The sequence below is a fragment of the Octopus sinensis genome, linkage group LG9, assembly GCF_006345805.1.
Source record: "Octopus sinensis linkage group LG9, ASM634580v1, whole genome shotgun sequence".
Taxonomy (NCBI): domain Eukaryota; kingdom Metazoa; phylum Mollusca; class Cephalopoda; order Octopoda; family Octopodidae; genus Octopus; species Octopus sinensis.
Window position 1 is genome coordinate 74,613,669 of NC_043005.1, and position 18,293 is coordinate 74,631,961.

Here is an 18,293-nt window from a genome sequence, read left to right on the forward strand (position 1 = left end):
TGCCGCCCCCTTGACACCCAGGCCACATTCTTAGTGTCCCTACCCCAACTAACCATCATAAACATAGACCTCTTTCTGAAGCAAATTCAAAGCAACTATATTTCACAAATAAAACTTAAACTAATGAACTCATTATTTTGTTGTCTTTACATGAATCGCAACCCCATTATCACCCTACTTTTCTTCAATGACCCCTTGGAACTTTCCACTGACCCTAGGGTTGGGGGCAATACTGCCTACTTTGGGAACCACTGCTGTAAATGGTAACTACAAGCTCAAATTTTTATTTGGAAAGATAAGGTAGGATTATTCACCTATGTATCTTATTAAATTAGGTTAAAAAATTGATTGTTTCTTACATTGATTAACTTGAGGTAGATGAAGTATTGCTTACTCTTTACTCTTTTACTTGTTTCAGTCATTTGACTGCGGCCATGCTGGAGCACCGCCTTTAATCGAGCAAATCGACCCCGGGACTTATTCTTTGTAAGCCCAGTACTTATTCTATCGGTCTCTTTTGCCGAACCGCTAAGTGACGGGGACATAAACACACCAGCATCGGTTGTCAAGCAATGCTAGGGAGACAAACACACACACACAAACACACACACATACACGCACATATATATATATATATACATATATACGACAGGCTTCTTTCAGTTTCCGTCTACCAAATCCACTCACAAGGCATTGGTCGGCCCGGGGCTATAGCAGAAGACACTTGCCCAAGGTGCCACGCAGTGGGACTGAACCCAGAACCATGTGGTTGGTTAGCAAGCTACTTACCACACAGCCGTTCATATTTTTATAATAATAACTATACAATTACCAGTGATGAATAAAAATTTACATAGGTGAGTATTAACTCCTTGGTCTATTATTCTTACAGCTTTATGGGTTGATAACATGTAAATTGATGGGTAGAATAGATCAAGAGTTCAAATTCTATCACAGTCATTTGATCTCATTCCATTTAACTCTCAACAACCCAACCAAATTCTAAATAGGGATTTTCAGTAGAAGCAACTCACTACATAAAGCAGTGTGGGTACTCAATCTTCTATCATCTTTTTAGAATAACCTGTGACAACCAAACTGAGAAAGATGTGCAGCTTTCAAAGCAGCATTATCTCCAACATACCACAGCACTTTCTGGTAAACTGCAGCAAATGCAATGCCTGTGTAATTTTTGTTTTTATTAAAAGTTCTTCTGTAACTAAGCAGAAACAATAACAACAGCAACTCATAGAAAACTTGTGTATAATAGTAGACTTAATCTGTCATTTGATGCCACATCACTGCCTGGCCATTGAGTGCTCTGGATTCCTTTTAATAGCAGTTTCTTTCTCTTCTTCAAACTGTGTGCTGTGGTGTAGCTTGAATGTAGACTGCCTACAGCAGCCTTTGATTTGCCATCAACATTGGCCCCCAAGCTTATATGGATTTATGGGAGCAGACCTGAAAGTTCTGCTCCCATCAAAATTTTTCCCAGGATGAACTGCCTTCCCCTGCCACCCCACTAACTATGCCACTGGCAGCACCACCCACTACAACTAAGTCTTGGAGATCTGGTAGAAGTTATCTCCAAGGCCATGACCTTTACTAACTTTCATCTGCTAAATCATTTTTTTTTAATAATCATTAAATTAATTAAACTATTAATGTACAACAATGAACAATCTTTTATCTTCTACTTGTTTCAGTCATTACAATGTGGCCATGTTGGGACACTGCCTTGAAGAATTTTTAGTCAAACAAATCGACCTCACCATTTGTTTTTCTGAAGCCTGGTTCTTATTCTATTGGTCTTTTTTGCCAAACTGCTAAGTTACAGGAACATAAACAAGCTAACACCAGCTGTTAAGTGATGATGAGGAGACAAACATAAATACAAAGATACACACACACACACACAATGAGCTTCTTTCAGTTTCCATTTAACCAAATCCACTTATAGGGCTTTGATTGGCCTAGGACTATAGCAGTGAGACTGAATCCAGAACCATGAGGTTAATAAACAAACTTCTTGCCACACAGCCACTAAAAGAAAGTAAGATGGAAGTATTATAAAAACAATGTTACTAAACCTTCAGCACAGGTTGGTCCAGTATAACTTTGGAAGCATTTGCATTTGTTTGGTTCAATGCAATAACCATGTATACAGGCAGGTTCACAGACAGGAATTTCACAATATTTTCCACTGTATTCTTTGGAACACTGGCATACATTCGGTTCGGTGCAATGACCTCCATTCCGACAAGGCCTAACACAAATAGCTGCAAAACAAAACCAGATTCTTTATAGAGACATGAAATATGATTTTTATCAAAACAATCTTAAATGAAACATTATAATGACTCAAAGTATGAAGAGTCTAGTATTTATCATAATGTATTTCGCTAAATTTTACTCAATTGCTCTAATTTTACAATGGGTGTTTATCTTTTTATGCAAATGGTTATACAAATAAATATATGAAAAGATATATATATATATATATTTGAAGGAATGAGTAGTGATGGCTTTTTTTGAGGGGATAATTTTTATTTAAACATTATTATTAACATTAAAATAAAATAATCCCCCTCAAAAAAGCGATCTCTACTCATTCATTCAAATATATATAATACTGTACCAGGAATTTTTCTTTATTATTCTACTATATATATATATATAATATATATATAAATATTAGGGAATATATCCAAATTTACAGGGAAAAAAAACCAGATTAGGATTAAATCCAATTTTATAGTAAAATATTATAAAATATTATTGAGACAAAACCACTATTTTGCAAAACAAACAAGGAAAGACTTAATCAATACATAAAATTTAATAATAGTCAAAAAAACCGCCACTACAATCGTTTCTTGTCTTGATCGACAATCTTCAGGTGGACTTCCAATAATTCAGTTACAAATTGTAACTGAATTATTGGAAGTCCACCTGAAGATTGTCGATCAAGACAAGAAACGATTGTAGTGGCGGTTTTTTTGACTATTTATTAATTTTAGTATTGATTAAGTCTTTCCTTGTTTGTTTTGCAAAATAGTGGTTTTGTCTCAAATAATATTTTATATATATAATATATATATATATAGAGAGAGAGAGAGAGAGAGAGATTAGAAAGTTTGGAGATGATGTACAGGTATTATATATTAGAAGAAATGTGGTACTCAGAAATCCGGATGGTTTTATATTTACAGATATTTATTAGTATGTTACATGTTTTTATACATCATATATCATATATCATATATTAGTGCTATCTGTAAATATAAAATCATCCTGATTTCTGAGTAGCTTATTTTTTCTAATATATATATATATATATATATATATATATATATATATGTATGTATGTATGTATGTATATGTTTATATACTGTATCAGGGTGATAGGAGTATTTGGGGAAACTTAATTATCAGTATATCACTCTTTCAAACCAATTAAAAGGTTTTTTTTTTATTTCTTGCAAATCCCTAATTGAAAATAAAATGCTAATATAAGAAATGAAAAGATATGAAGTCATTGTTGCCATATATGTGAAAACCAGCAATTTAGAATTTGCTAACGTTCTAAATGTAGCAATATCTTTTGTACATAAAATTCAGATGGAACTGGTTTCAACTGCATCAAGTAGGTAGGGGACAATTTAAATGTTTGGGCATTATAAGGACACTGCAATTCATCTTCAACATATATCATCAACATTTAGTGTCTGTTTTCCATTCTGGCATGGGTTGGGTGTCTTGATAGGAAGTATCAAGGGCATGGGCCACTCCAGATCCCAGTCTGTTTTTGGCTTGGTTTCTATGGCTGGATGCCCTTCCTAATGCCAACCACTCCAGAGTGTGTACTGGGTGTTTTTCATGTGGCACCAGCACCAATATTTTTTTACATGGTACCAGCACCCACACCAATGCTTTTTACCTGGGACTTTGGTTTTAGGATCTCAATTCTCTTGTGGTTGTTGTGGTTGAGAACATTATCAGTGATGATCCTGGAAAATTAATGATGACCATCACCTAAGAACATCAGGCGTTGAAGTGGACTATCATAACTTTGGTGTATTAGGATATTCTGTCCAGAGAAAGCACTGTTTGAAGAGTAGGAAAGGGTTTCCTCTCTCTCATGGCAAACTCAGTCCAATAACACCAAGACAAATCTTGAATTTTCACTGTATTGCCAAATATCATATTCACTTCTCAATGTATTCTATTTTATTTTAATTAAATTTAATCAATGTAAACTTTGATGTTATTTTCCTTGTATTTTTTTAACAATCATTAAAATAATGGGATTTTTGTACTTTCAATGTTTTAAACTATAATTTCTTGGTTTGCTACCACAAGTATTTTAGTTTACTAATTTACTAATTTATTCCATTTAGTGAATATGTTTGTAAATATATTTCTTTACCCTCAGAGCAATCATCTCCTTGGTATCCAGTATTAGAGCAGTCACATTTGTTGTCACCAATACATTTACTGCCATGTTGACAAGGTCGGCTGCAAACAGCTAAAATTAGAAAAAATGAAATTAGTCATACCAAGACAAATATATACATATAACATCAACATCATCATTTAGTGTCCATTTTCATGCTGCCATGTATTGGACGGTTTGACAGGATCAAATGAGACACAGGGCTATGTTGGGTTCCAATGTTGGCATGGTTTCTATCGTTGGGTGCTCTCTCTCCTTTACAGTGTATACTGGCTGCTTTTTTCATGAAACAAGCATTAATGAGGTCACCAACTAAGTTACAAGACAAAAGAAAGAAACAAGCAGATGTGTATTTGCGATAGGACAAGGTGGGTTTTATGTCAGATGTTGAAGGCTAAAGTATGATAGAGAGAGAGACAAGCTCAGGTAACATGTTGAGGAAATACATGGTTACCTCACTTCATATGAAGGTGAATAGCTAGATATATAAACACAGAATGAATATACAGAATTTATACAATAAAACCAATGAAGAAACTTCTTAAACCTTTTGACACCAAACCCCTCAAGAGCACAATTGATTCTATGCTACTAAGTATGAATTTTAGAGTGATCTAAATTAAAGCTTTCATGTTCATTTATGTCCCAAACTACAGCTTAATAATGGTTTCAAATTTTGGCACAAGACCAGCAGTTTGAAGGGAAGGAGTAAGTCAATTACATCAAACCCAAGGTTCAGTTGGTACTTATTTTATCAACCCCAAAAAGATGAATGGCAAAGGCAGTCCTGGTGGCATTTGAACCCAGAACATAACGTTGGAAGGAATGCAGCAAATAATTTTTTCCAGTGCAGCAGCAATTGTGCCAGCTCGCAGTCTTCTTTTTTTTTTATATATATACCAAGGCCTAAATTCCTCATAGAGGAGGGTAGCCACAACAAAACACACACCAGATATTCCATTCATTTTCCAGCTCAAAGAGGTTAGCCCCATTCTATGCTTGGGTCACAACATAGAAAGAAACCTTCAATGTCAGCAGCAAGGCCTGACAGCATATGTTGGTTTACCTTTGCCGCATCATGCTGTTTCCATACCCCTTTGAGCAACATCAATTCACTCATCCATCCACAAATACTCTCCAAGCTTTCCTATCATTAATAAACTCTCTTGCCTCTATCATGCCAACATCTCTAACCATCAAAGCTTTCCTCACTCCATCCATCCATCCACACAAACTGAGATCTGCTTTTGGTTTTGCTGCCTACCACTTCTGCCTTCATCACTCTCCAAGCTTTCCTATCACTTATAAACTCTTGCCTCTCTCATTCCAACACCTCTAACCACCAAAGCTTTCCTCACTCCATCCATCCATCCATCCACACAAACTGAGATCTGCTTTTGGTTTTGCTGCCTACCACTTCTGCCTTCATCACTCTCCAAGCTTTCCTATCACTTATAAACTCTTGCCTCTCTCATTCCAACACCTCTAACCATCAAAGCTTTCCTCACTCCATCTATCCATCCATACAAACTAAGATCTACCTCTGGTTCTGTTGCCTACCACCTCTGCCTTCATCACCCTCCTTACCATCTGCTCCTCATCCATCCTCTCCATATGGCCAAACCACCTCAACATTCATCTATCCATTTTGGTTGTTAGATTTTCTCTCATTCCTGCTCACCTTCACACCGCCTCATTCCTCATCCTGTCCATCTGTGACACATCAACCATAGCCCACAAACAGCTTAATAATAAGTTATTTTACTAAATTTTTCATAACTTTCAAAATTAATTGAAACAGAAGCAGTAACATAAGGAAAAATCTATTCATTTGAAATGGAAAATATGGCAGCATTATAGTAACATGAGAGATAAGCACATTTTAAGCTTCAATTAGATATATTACATTAAGTGGGCACACATGCAAGGAAACTAACTGAAGTTACATATTTCAGAGTCATCTTAATTTTCATTAATGACCTCTTAAAAAGTGCAAATTATGATTATAATTTCTTTTTGGTGCACTTAAACTGTTTAATAAAATAATGCATGTCCTTTATGAATTAATGCTTGTCTTTTATACAAGGAAACCAAATTTTAGTACTGGTTGCTTTCTATGGTGGGGGACAATTTAAATGTTTGAGCATTATAAGGACACTGCAATTCATCTTCAACATATATCATTAAGATTTAGTGTCTGTTTTCCATTCTGGCATGGGTTGGGTGGCTTGACAGGAAGTGGCAAGGCCATGGGCCACTCCATATCCCAGTCTGTTTTTGGCTTGATTTCTATGGCTGGTCGCCCTTCCTAATGCCAACCACTCCAGAGAGTGTACTGGGTGCATTTCATGTGGCACCAGCGCCAGTATTTTTTACATGGCACCAGCACCCACAATGTAATCTACAAGCAAAAGGGTGATCTTTAATTACAATTTATTAATTAATAAATATAATCTACATATGTAATTAGCACTCTTTAACTTGCATTGTGAACCAACTTGTAAAATATTGCATGTAGGATGGATGCATGCACATGTATTTGCTAGTTTTACATCCATTTTTGTATGCTTGCATCAATTGGCAAAAATAATTTGAGATATTATTTTCCAGCTAACTTAAGGCAGCAAGCTGGGAGAACCATTAACATGCAAAACAAAGGGCCTTGTGGCCTTTCGTCCATCTTTATGGTCTGAGTTCAAATTCTGCTGAGATCAACTTTGCCTTTCATCCTTTTGGGGTCAATAAACTAACACCTAAGCACTGAGAACAATGTAATTGACTAACCCACTCCCCAAAATGTCAGGCCTTGTGCCTGTTGTAGAAATGGTTATTATAAAGCCCCTTAAGGTGGCAAGCTGGCTGAACCGTTAGGATGCCGAGCAAAAATGCTTAGCAGTATTCCATCCATCTTTACATTCTGAGTTCGAATTCTCCCAAGGTTGGCTTTGCTTTTCATTCTTACAGGGTTGACAAAATAAATACCAGTCAGGTACTAGGATAGATGTAATCGACTTTACTCTTCCCTTAAAAAACTACTGACCCTCAGCCAGATCCACTTTCTGACAGTAATTCTTACCTGTTTTTCAAATAAGGGATTACTTATCTTACACGGCTTGAAAGCAATGATGTGCTAGGTCAATTTGCTGACAGTAGTTTCGGATCTTTTCGGTTTGAATGGCAGTTTTTTAAAATAATTTCCACGTAACTAAACACTTTTAAACTTCGTATACTGGTAGAATGTGTTTATAAAACATCTTTTTCTCTTGAGAAAATTCTATAGTTTGTAAGATATTTGTTGTTTTTTTTCAATTTCTACAATTTCAACCAATCAATGACCGTCTATTGAGGTGAAAACATTCTGTGCCGTATGAATATGTCCCTCGTTTAAGAAACAGATTAGGTTAAAATACATTTCTGAGGAAAAAAAAGATACCCTTCCCCCCACTCCTAACCCTAAAATAGATTGAAATACAATAGATCGATACTAGGGTCATAATTATGGGTGACAATTTCATATGACACCGCTAGAAAAAACTGCCGTTCAAACCGAAAAGATTCGTAGTTTCTAACAGCAACACCGTCTACTGCACTTTTGTGCAAGCACAATTTTATGTGAAGATGTAATTACAAGCATGCAGTCGTCTTTCTGTTTCTGTCAACTAAATTCACTCTCAGGGCTATATTAGAAGCTTCTTGCCCAACGTGACACACAGCAGAACCGAACCCAAAATTGCATGGTTGAGAAACTTCTCAGTCCCACAGCCGTACCTAGTTAAATTCTTACTGAATTTAAGCAAGTCGAACGCCACTGTTTACATACCCTATTCAAAGTATGGTGTCATATTTTCCGGCATGAATGACACACGTTTTATGTTTTAAAAAAACTTCATAATTACTCTGATCTTACACAATACTAGTTGAGAACTGCAGAACAGCAAACCATCAGATAGCCAGGGATTGTTTATTTCATTCAACGAGTATGAGTGAGTACTCCACTGGTATACCTGCTAATTTTGTCTGATTGCCCACCAAGCACTTCTCGATTTTGTGAACAGGGCTCTGGTGAGTATTTTTTTTTTTTGACTTGTTTCAGTCATTTGACTGCGGCCATGCTGGAGCACCGCCTAGAGTAGAGTAGTATAGAAACTTTTCTTTTTTTTAATTACATATCCAAAATCGGGATGCATTGTCTCTAACGCAACATACGGTAACCAGATTTAGGTACTACTTAAGAAGAGCATCCGCGCTAGCTAGTCGTGACTAGTCGATCCTTACTTTGTGTTTTTGTATTTTATTTACTTTGTTTTGAAAAATTATTTGTGTTTTTGTTTTATTTACTTTGTTTTAAAAAAATTATTTACTTTGTGTAAAAAAAATTATTTATTTTGTGCTCTATTTACATTACTAGGTCGTCGTTGTATAATCGACTAGTCACGACTAGCTAGTGCGACTACGCGAGCGCACGAGTGCGCGGACCGGGACCACTCTTCTTAAGTAGCACCCATACGGTAACCAGATTTACACAATGTCAGTTGAAGGATTGTAACAAAAAATTAAATCATGTCAGTTAAACTACATTCGTTTGAAACTTTGATAAGAAAGAAATAGCTGTGTGTGTGCGTGTGTTTCTTTTTGGAAGTCTAAATGTACGTAGGCAGAGAAATGAAACAGAAAGTGATAGGGGAATTTTTGTTGTTATTCAATCTGGTGAATGTAACAGCCAAATATTTCAGCGATAGCACAAACAACAGTACAAGGTCAGCGCAAGATGTGTGTCGAAATGTAAATTATTTAATAGGCTACTTTTGTAATATGGTTCACATCAAAACAAAGCTGTCTGAATTCTAATAATCTTAATTACCTTGGTCACAGTTTTCTCCTGACCAACCCCTGCAACACACATCAACTGTGATATTGCGAAGTTCTCTGGTTGGCTTTTGAACTATGTGGTTCCTGAAAGAAATAAAATATAGACTTGAAGTTAGTATTTGGGGTTCAATAATAAATGTGTGCGTGTGTGAAAGCTCACGATTGTAAACTCGTGAGTTCGTTCCTTGTAACGTGTTGTGTCCTTAAGCAAGACACTTTATTTCACGTTGCTCCAATTCACTCAGCTGGTAAAAATGAGGTGTACCCGTAATTCAAATGGCCAACCTTGTCACATTCTGTGTCAAGCTGAATATCCCTTGAGAGCTACGTTTGTGAAGTGCTCAGCCACTTGTATATTAATTTCAAGAGTAGGCTGTCCTGTTGACCGTCATAACCGACAGTGCCAGTTTAGATACCGTAAATCCTCGAATATAATCCGCATTTTTTCCCCAAAATTTAAAGGTCAAAATCCCTAGTGCGTACTATATACGAAGTTAAAAATGAAAATAAATTTCTAAGCAATGTCTGAGTCTCTATTTGCTGTCTGGCTATGTTCATTCAGACGCATTTTGTGATGTCGGGCGCGAAAATACCTTAAGCTAAGCCTGAAAGCAATGAAGTCATAAAAGAATCATCCATAACTTGCAGTAAGCAACATTTATTAAACGTTATTACTGTTATTTCTTTATTTTCTGCAAACAAAATGCACAAAATTGCACACGTTTGCATTATGTTATATATACAATAAAAATAAAGGACGTTACCGTATACAGTTTTACAAACCCTGGACGTTATATAGACCTCCTTGACTCAAGTTAGAGAAGGGGTGCGTATTATACACAAGGTTTAGGTTTTTCAGAGGTACAGCCCCCTAAAAATCCCCTGCATATTATACTCAAGGGCGGACTATACTCGAGGAGTTACGGTCTATACATACATATATATATATATATATATATATATATATATATATATATATATATATACATACACAAATTTTATGGCATAAAAGACACTCGGGCATATTAGACGCATCCTAAATTTCAGGAGGACATATTCAGGAAAAAGTATTTAGTTCTTTAAAGCTTATGGACGGCCAAATTTCGCGTAGAGAAATTTTAGAGACATAATTTCTTTTTTAGTGGTGGTGGGGTTTATATGCATCTTATATGCAATCGAATATGGTACACACTGCAGTCTTATTAAATTCACTCACCATTTAATTTTGCAGAAACCTTTTTCGGCCTTGTATTCCAAAATTTCCATGTTTCGATCTTCGTTCACTCTGGTACATCGTTCGAAATCAAGTATTTCTGTTTCTATGACTCTTCTTGTTGTGTTTACCAAAGTCTGGATTGTATCCTTGCAAAAATGGCTGGAGGAAAAGAAAATACAAGTCTTTAGAAATTCGTTTCTGTAATTACGCGTTTAATTTCTCTTAAAGAAATCAAAAACAAGAAAAGTATCGATTTAGTTTCATTTTCCTAAACTTGGACATTCATCTTTCCGTTTATTTTTTATAATATTTCACATAGTTTTCAATTTATCATTACGATAGTCTTCTAGTTTGCTCTTCATATCCCTTGAACATATCCCTTTGCTGGCTTCAAACTAAGAATCACGAAAAATACCTTGTATTATAAATAGATATTCTGCAAATCCGCGAGGGAATCGCTATGTTGTCACTCAGCCAGCTAGAAATAGCAGCCAGATTACTCTCCAATAACACCTTATTGTCTTAAAAAGCAGAAAGTTATCTAGGACTTGAGTTTACCTGTCTCAGATTATGGATCTGTACATGTGTAGCTATACTATTCTGTGTCATGTTCTGATTTCAAAATCTCTTTAAAACGTAATCTCTAGTCATAAAGTGAAGCCGAACGAATCAATTTAACCCTATTCCCGATAAAATTTTATTCTTGTGTCAATGAAAGACATTGGGTTAGTACCAAAATAATTGCGCTTGTAATTAGTTTAGAATTTTATGCTTATTTTAGAACAAAACTATGTTCATGTAATACACCATTTTGAAACGTAAATTTCGATATATGGACTTATGTTAATGACTTTTCGCCCTGCGTATTTTTTTTTTTTTAAGTGCCAAATTAAATCAAAGACGGTGGGGAAAAGCAAATTTGGCAATCTTTCGTCTCTAGTAGACCTTTCCGTCGATTTCCGTAAAAAAAATTTTTTTTTTTACATATGGGCTTGCGGGAACTTTTGAAGTAATGAGAGCGAAAGAGACTAAGAGAAAGCGATTGTATGACGAGGGAAGTTCTTTTGAAGTTACCGTGCATGGGAGCATTGATGTACATGTGTGTGTGTGTGTTTGATGGGGTGTGGGAGACAGACAGTATGTTGTGTAATCGACGGAAAGGTCTACTTGAGACGAAAGATCGCCGCAAATTTTATTGTAGGAATTCAAAATAAAACGCAAAGCAGCGGAAATTGTTTGCAATATTAACTAGGCATTTGACCTGGGAGCACCATGTAGCAATTCTATTAGATCTATTGGATCTAAATTTTCCATTGTGGAGACAGAAGCCTTGAAGATAAGGCGGGTTGTAGATTTTTTTTTTTTTTTTTGCAACTAGCAATGACCAATTGATGGCCATTGTTTAAGAGAGGTTACAGAGTTAAAGTTTCAGCATTCAATTATTCTTCGATTATTTACAGTGTGTTGGGAAGTAGGATTAGAAAAAAAAACTCGATAAATGAGTTATTCATTGGCTGAATGAAAGTTTTTATAAAAATGCCGGCATGGCTGTGTGGTAAGAAATTTGCTTCCCAACCACACGGTTTCGGGTTTGGGCCCCCAATGCGTGGCACCTTGGGCAAATATATTCTACTACAGCGTCGAGTTGACCAAAGCATTGTCAGTAGATTTGGATTTTGGAGACGGAAACTGAAAGAAGCCCGTCTTGTGTGTGTATGTGTGTGTGTGTGTGTGTGTGCTCGCGAAGACGCATCGCTCAGGGGTTAGAGCGTCGTACTCACAATCATGAAGTAGTAAGTTCGATTCCCTGACCGGGCTGTGTGTTTGTGTTCTCTCCTTACTAACGGTTAACCTAATTTTAGGCTAACGTACCTTAGAGTTTTATTCTTTAATGATAGTTTTAAAGGGAATTTACTTGCTGCTTCATTAATCCGATAATAGACGATTTAGTTTTAGTCATATTAACAATTTATCTTATAAAAATTATATTAAATATGTTTCGCCTGTATTTCTATTGCTCTTGTTTTTTTCAAATTTAATAATGTTTTCAAGTTTTAGAAATTTGCTTCTCCATTCATTATATATCTCTCGTCAATGAACCAAGGAGGCCGCCATTCGACTTACTAGAAATAGCAACTATATTTTCTTCACATCACACCTTACTGTCTTAAAATAGAAAGGGGCAAAGTAATGTAGTTTTGCCGGGATGGTGGGGTGTTATTTATAAAAATAATTGGATAGTTATGTTTAGACTGCCTTTGATCATCGGTCTGCTCAACCAGCGTTAGCAATAACGATAATAGCATAATCTCTCGTCAACCACAAATTAGTGAGGGAATTTATTTCAGAAAATATGTTGCTTATTTCTATTAGAAAAATAAGTAATGGGTTCAAATTTTGGTGCAAACGGCCAGTAATATCTTAGGAAGGGAGTAAGTCGATTGCATTGAACCCAATATTCAAGTTTGCTTTTTGATATCAAATTAAAATAGTCTACATAGCAAATTGAGTAACTTTTGAGATAACGAAAATGATAATTTTAAAATGGTGCTTCGTCTGTCTTTACTCTCTGAATTCAAATTCTGACGATGTCGACTTTGCCTTTCATCCTTTCGGAGTTGATAAATTAAGTACCAGTTGCATACTGAGATCGATCTAATCGACTGGTCTCCCTCCCCAAAAATTTCGGACCTTGTGCCTAGAGTAGAAAAGAATATTAAAATGGCGTTTTTTTTTTTTAATTGATGGTTAGTTTAAACAAACACATATGATGTTGTATACTTTAAAATGAAGAGGACAACGACCACATTTACAAGCAGTTTATGTCTAAATGTTGGTGTGTTTATAATGATTATAAATGTATTAAATGAGAAATTGTGTGTATTTATATATATAAAATTTCTCATTTTCATAGACTTATACTCATCGATTTTCGAACCATATTGGGTTCTAATCAGCGGTATCTACATCATTTGACTAATCCCAGAGAAATAGCCTGTCTGTTTAAATTCTCAACAAAAACAAATCTACTACAAAGAACTGGGACTACCAAATTGCATACCATAAGGGTTATACATGTGTGTGTGTGTGTGGTGTGTGTGTGTGTGCTCGCGAAGACGCATCGCTCAGGGGTTAGAGCGTCGTACTCACAATCATGAAGTAGTAAGTTCGATTCCCTGACCGGGCTGTGTGTTTGTGTTCTCTCCTTACTAACGGTTAACCTAATTTTAGGCTAACGTACCTTAGAGTTTTATTCTTTAATGATAGTTTTAAAGGGAATTTACTTGCTGCTTCATTAATCCGATAATAGACGATTTAGTTTTAGTCATATTAACAATTTATCTTATAAAAATTATATTAAATATGTTTCGCCTGTATTTCTATTGCTCTTGTTTTTTTCAAATTTAATAATGTTTTCAAGTTTTAGAAATTTGCTCTCCATTCATTATATATCTCTCGTCAATGAACCAAGGAGGCCGCCATTCGACTTACTAGAAATAGCAACTATATTTTCTTCACATCACACCTTACTGTCTTAAAATAGAAAGGGGCAAAGTAATGTAGTTTTGCCGGGATGGTGGGGTGTTATTTATAAAAATAATTGGATAGTTATGTTTAGACTGCCTTTGATCATCGGTCTGCTCAACCAGCGTTAGCAATAACGATAATAGCATAATCTCTCGTCAACCACAAATTAGTGAGGGAATTTATTTCAGAAAATATGTTGCTTATTTCTATTAGAAAAATAAGTAATGGGTTCAAATTTTGGTGCAAACGGCCAGTAATATCTTAGGAAGGGAGTAAGTCGATTGCATTGAACCCAATATTCAAGTTTGCTTTTTGATATCAAATTAAAATAGTCTACATAGCAAATTGAGTAACTTTTGAGATAACGAAAATGATAATTTTAAAATGGTGCTTCGTCTGTCTTTACTCTCTGAATTCAAATTCTGACGATGTCGACTTTGCCTTTCATCCTTTCGGAGTTGATAAATTAAGTACCAGTTGCATACTGAGATCGATCTAATCGACTGGTCTCCCTCCCCAAAAATTTCGGACCTTGTGCCTAGAGTAGAAAAGAATATTAAAATGGCGTTTTTTTTTTTTAATTGATGGTTAGTTTAAACAAACACATATGATGTTGTATACTTTAAAATGAAGAGGACAACGACCACATTTACAAGCAGTTTATGTCTAAATGTTGGTGTGTTTATAATGATTATAAATGTATTAAATGAGAAATTGTGTGTATTTATATATATAAAATTTCTCATTTTCATAGACTTATACTCATCGATTTTCGAACCATATTGGGTTCTAATCAGCGGTATCTACATCATTTGACTAATCCCAGAGAAATAGCCTGTCTGTTTAAATTCTCAACAAAAACAAATCTACTACAAAGAACTGGGACTACCAAATTGCATACCATAAGGGTTATACATGTGTGTGTGTGTGTGTGTGTGTGTGCATGCTTGTATGTGTGTGTGTGCGTCTATCTTCTTCAGAGAAATGCGTGTTTTTCGTCCAGTTTGTTGAAAACTTAATATATCATTTACATCAAGGCGCAGGAGTGGCTGTGTGGTAAGTAGCTTGCTTACCAGCCACATGGTTCTGGGTTCAGTCCCACTGCGTGGCACCTTGGGCAAGTGTCTTCCACTATAGCCTCGGGCCGACCAAAGCCTTGTGAGTGGATTTGGTAGACGGAAACTGAAAGAAGCCCGTCGTATATATGTATATATATATATGTATGTGTGTATATATGTTTGTGTGTCTGTTTGTCCCCCCAACATCGCTTCACAACCGATGCTGGTGTGTTTACACAAGCAGTTCGCAGGAATTGCGTTGCTCCAGGCCATTCACTTATAAATGAGCAACCTTACAATGGATTGGGATCTTACATGACTGTAGATCATCGTTTGAAAGCAAATGACAAGAAATATGTTCCGATCGGACAATCAACTCAAACTTCAGAATCATTTAAATATCGGTTTCAAATTGTGACACAAGGCCAGTAACATCGGGGACGGGTAAATCAATTACGTCGACCCCAGTATTCAACTGGTACTTATCTTATCGATCCTCAAAGGGAATGAAAGGTAAAATCGACCTCGGCGGAATTTGTACTCAGAACGTAAAGACGGACAAAATACCTATTTCTTTACTATCCACAAGGGGGCTAAACACAGAGAGGACAAACAAACGGATTAAGTCGATTATATCGACCCCAGTGCGTAACTGGTACTTATTTACTCGACCCCGAAGGGGTGAAAGGCAAAGTTGACCTCGGCTTAATTTGAACTCAGAACGTAGCGGCAGACGAAATGCACAAGGGGCTAAACATAGAGGGGACAAACAAGGACAGACATAGGTATTTAGTCGATTACATCGACCCCAGCACGCAACTAGTACTTAATTTATCGACCCCGAAAGGATGAAAGGCAAAGTCGACCTCGGCGGAATTTGAACTCAGAACGTAAAGACGGACAAAATACCGCTAAGCATCTCGTCCGACGTACTAACGATTCTATCAGCTCGCCATCTTCAGAATCATTTAAATATTGGTTTCAGGTTTTGACACAAGGCCAGCAGGTTTGGCGAAGTGGATAAACCGATTACATCAACTCCAGTACTCAACTGGTACTTATTTTATCGATCCCCGAAAAGGACGAAAGCCAAAGTCGACCTTGGTGGAAAGAATCGTTTAAATATTAACATTTTCTCGGAAACATGTGTCCCTTTTGAGATCGTCATTGTTTAACTGAGTTGAAATTGTAATTCAGTCCTTTAATTTTAATGGCATACAAAACGTAAATTTGTCTACATTATTTACATTCGACAGATATTTGTCCTCGTTTTGTTTGTTGTTAACACCGTTACGGCTGATATGCCCTCCAGCCTTCTTCAGGTGTCTTGGGGAAATTTCGAACCTGGGTTCTCATTCCTAAAGTATTTTTCGATATTATTATTATTATTATTATTATTATTATTATTTCCCCAAGACACCTGAAGAAGGCTGGAGGGTATATCAGCCGAAACGTTGTGTTAACAACAAACAAGATGAGGACAAATATACGTCGAATGTAAATAATGTGAATAATGTACATAATTCCTCATCTCTTAAATATAGAACTGTAAATTTGTCTGTTTGAAATTGCTCAACTATGCCCCGAACATATTTGAACTGGTAATAACCTTGTATTTATACACCTTACTGCTTAGCGATGCCACCCCGTAATTTGAAATTGTTGTTTACTGGGTAACCCACTAAAAATGATGTCCGGAGATAACACAAACCCGCAATTGTTCTCCTGCATAATGTCACGGAGCAAATAGTAAACTCTAAGCAAAATGAAATCATTACACGGTTTCAAACTCCAGTTGAACCATTTCACATTACTTCTGCTGCTAAAATCATTGCGAAGACCATAGATATCACATTCTCTCTGGCACTTCTCTTATATAAGGCCTTTCAGCCTAGTCAAATAGCAACATTTTAAACTTTTTGATTCTGTTTATTCACACTGCAGTTTGAATAAATAAATGAATAATCGTAATAATATTCTGTATACAGTGTATCTATTTTGAATATGTGTATGCATATATATATATGTACGTAATAGGCGCAGGAGTGGCTGTGTGGTAAGTAGCTTGCTTACCAGCCACATGGTTCCGAGTTCAGTCCCACTGCGTGGCATCTTGGGCAAGTGTATTCTACCATAGCCTCAGGCCAACCAAAGCCTTGTTAGTGGATTTGGTAGACGGAAACTGAAAGAAGACCGTCGTATATATGTATATATATATGTGTGTGTGTGTATGTATGGTTGTGTGTCTGTGTTTGTCGCCCTAGCATTGCTAGACAACCGATGCTGGTGTGTTTATGTCCCCGTCACTTAGCAGTTCGGCAAAAGAGACCGGTAGAATAAGTGCTAGGCTTCCAAAGAATAAGTCCTGGGGTCGATTTGCTCGACTAAAGGCGGTGCTCCAGCATGGCCACAGTCAAATGACTGAAACCAGTAAAAGAGTATACGTGAGGTGTATTCGTAAGAGAAATAGAGAGAGGTGTTTGTTCCTGCCTCTGTACATGTGTATGATGCATACTAATAAAAATACAATGCAAGGAATCAAATTATATTAAAATTTTACCTATTTTCCTGGGCGTTGGTTTGGTTGAAACATCCCAAAAGAAATAGCAAGAAAACAGAGAACAGTGATGGTGCACTTGGAACCATCCTGATTGTTTAATGTTGTAAATTTGGTTTCTTTGTTCCTTAAGTTCCAACTGATATTTTCTTGTAAAAAATATTTCAATCAGATGGGTCTTTGGTCTCGCTACTTGGGAAAGCGAGTTTGAACCAACGAGAAAGGACGATCGAAGGCTTTATATACTACGACAGGAACACATTCCAGAGATAATTACAGCTGAAGTAAACAATTTGTCCAATACAGATGTGAAGGTGTCTTCATATTTGTCCGGAGTAAATCAATGTAATTTTCAAAAACAGCTTTGAAGAATTTTGTCTTGGCATTGATTTTATTTTTCTTCGTTTTATTAAACCTGGGAATACAAAATGTGGTTTGTTTGTTTGCCCCTATTTTATTTTCTTTTACGTAAGAAGAAATCATTACAAAGGAAAATGGAACAATGAAACTTAAACATTCCAAGATACGTTTGTATTAGTTGTAGCTAATTGGTCAATGAAGTATACGCCTACGATGATGGAGTTGCGTAAGTTAAATTTCATTTAATTA

General features: G+C 36.1%; 1 protein-coding gene across 1 annotated transcript in view; it reads right to left on the reverse strand.

Moving 5' to 3' along the window:
* LOC115215365 (mucin-2) overlaps positions 1-17,884 on the reverse strand; it is a 510,799-nt gene extending 492,915 nt beyond the window's left edge. The window contains exons 1-5 of the mRNA XM_029784514.2: positions 17,688-17,884; positions 10,542-10,700; positions 9,318-9,409; positions 4,430-4,528; positions 2,091-2,279 (exon numbers count right to left, since the gene is read on the reverse strand). Coding sequence (XP_029640374.1) covers positions 2,091-2,279; positions 4,430-4,528; positions 9,318-9,409; positions 10,542-10,700; positions 17,688-17,773 — 625 coding nt within the window. The 5' untranslated portion in view covers positions 17,774-17,884. The remainder of the gene's footprint in view (positions 1-2,090; positions 2,280-4,429; positions 4,529-9,317; positions 9,410-10,541; positions 10,701-17,687) is intronic.
* Between the last annotated feature and the right edge of the window lie 409 nt (positions 17,885-18,293).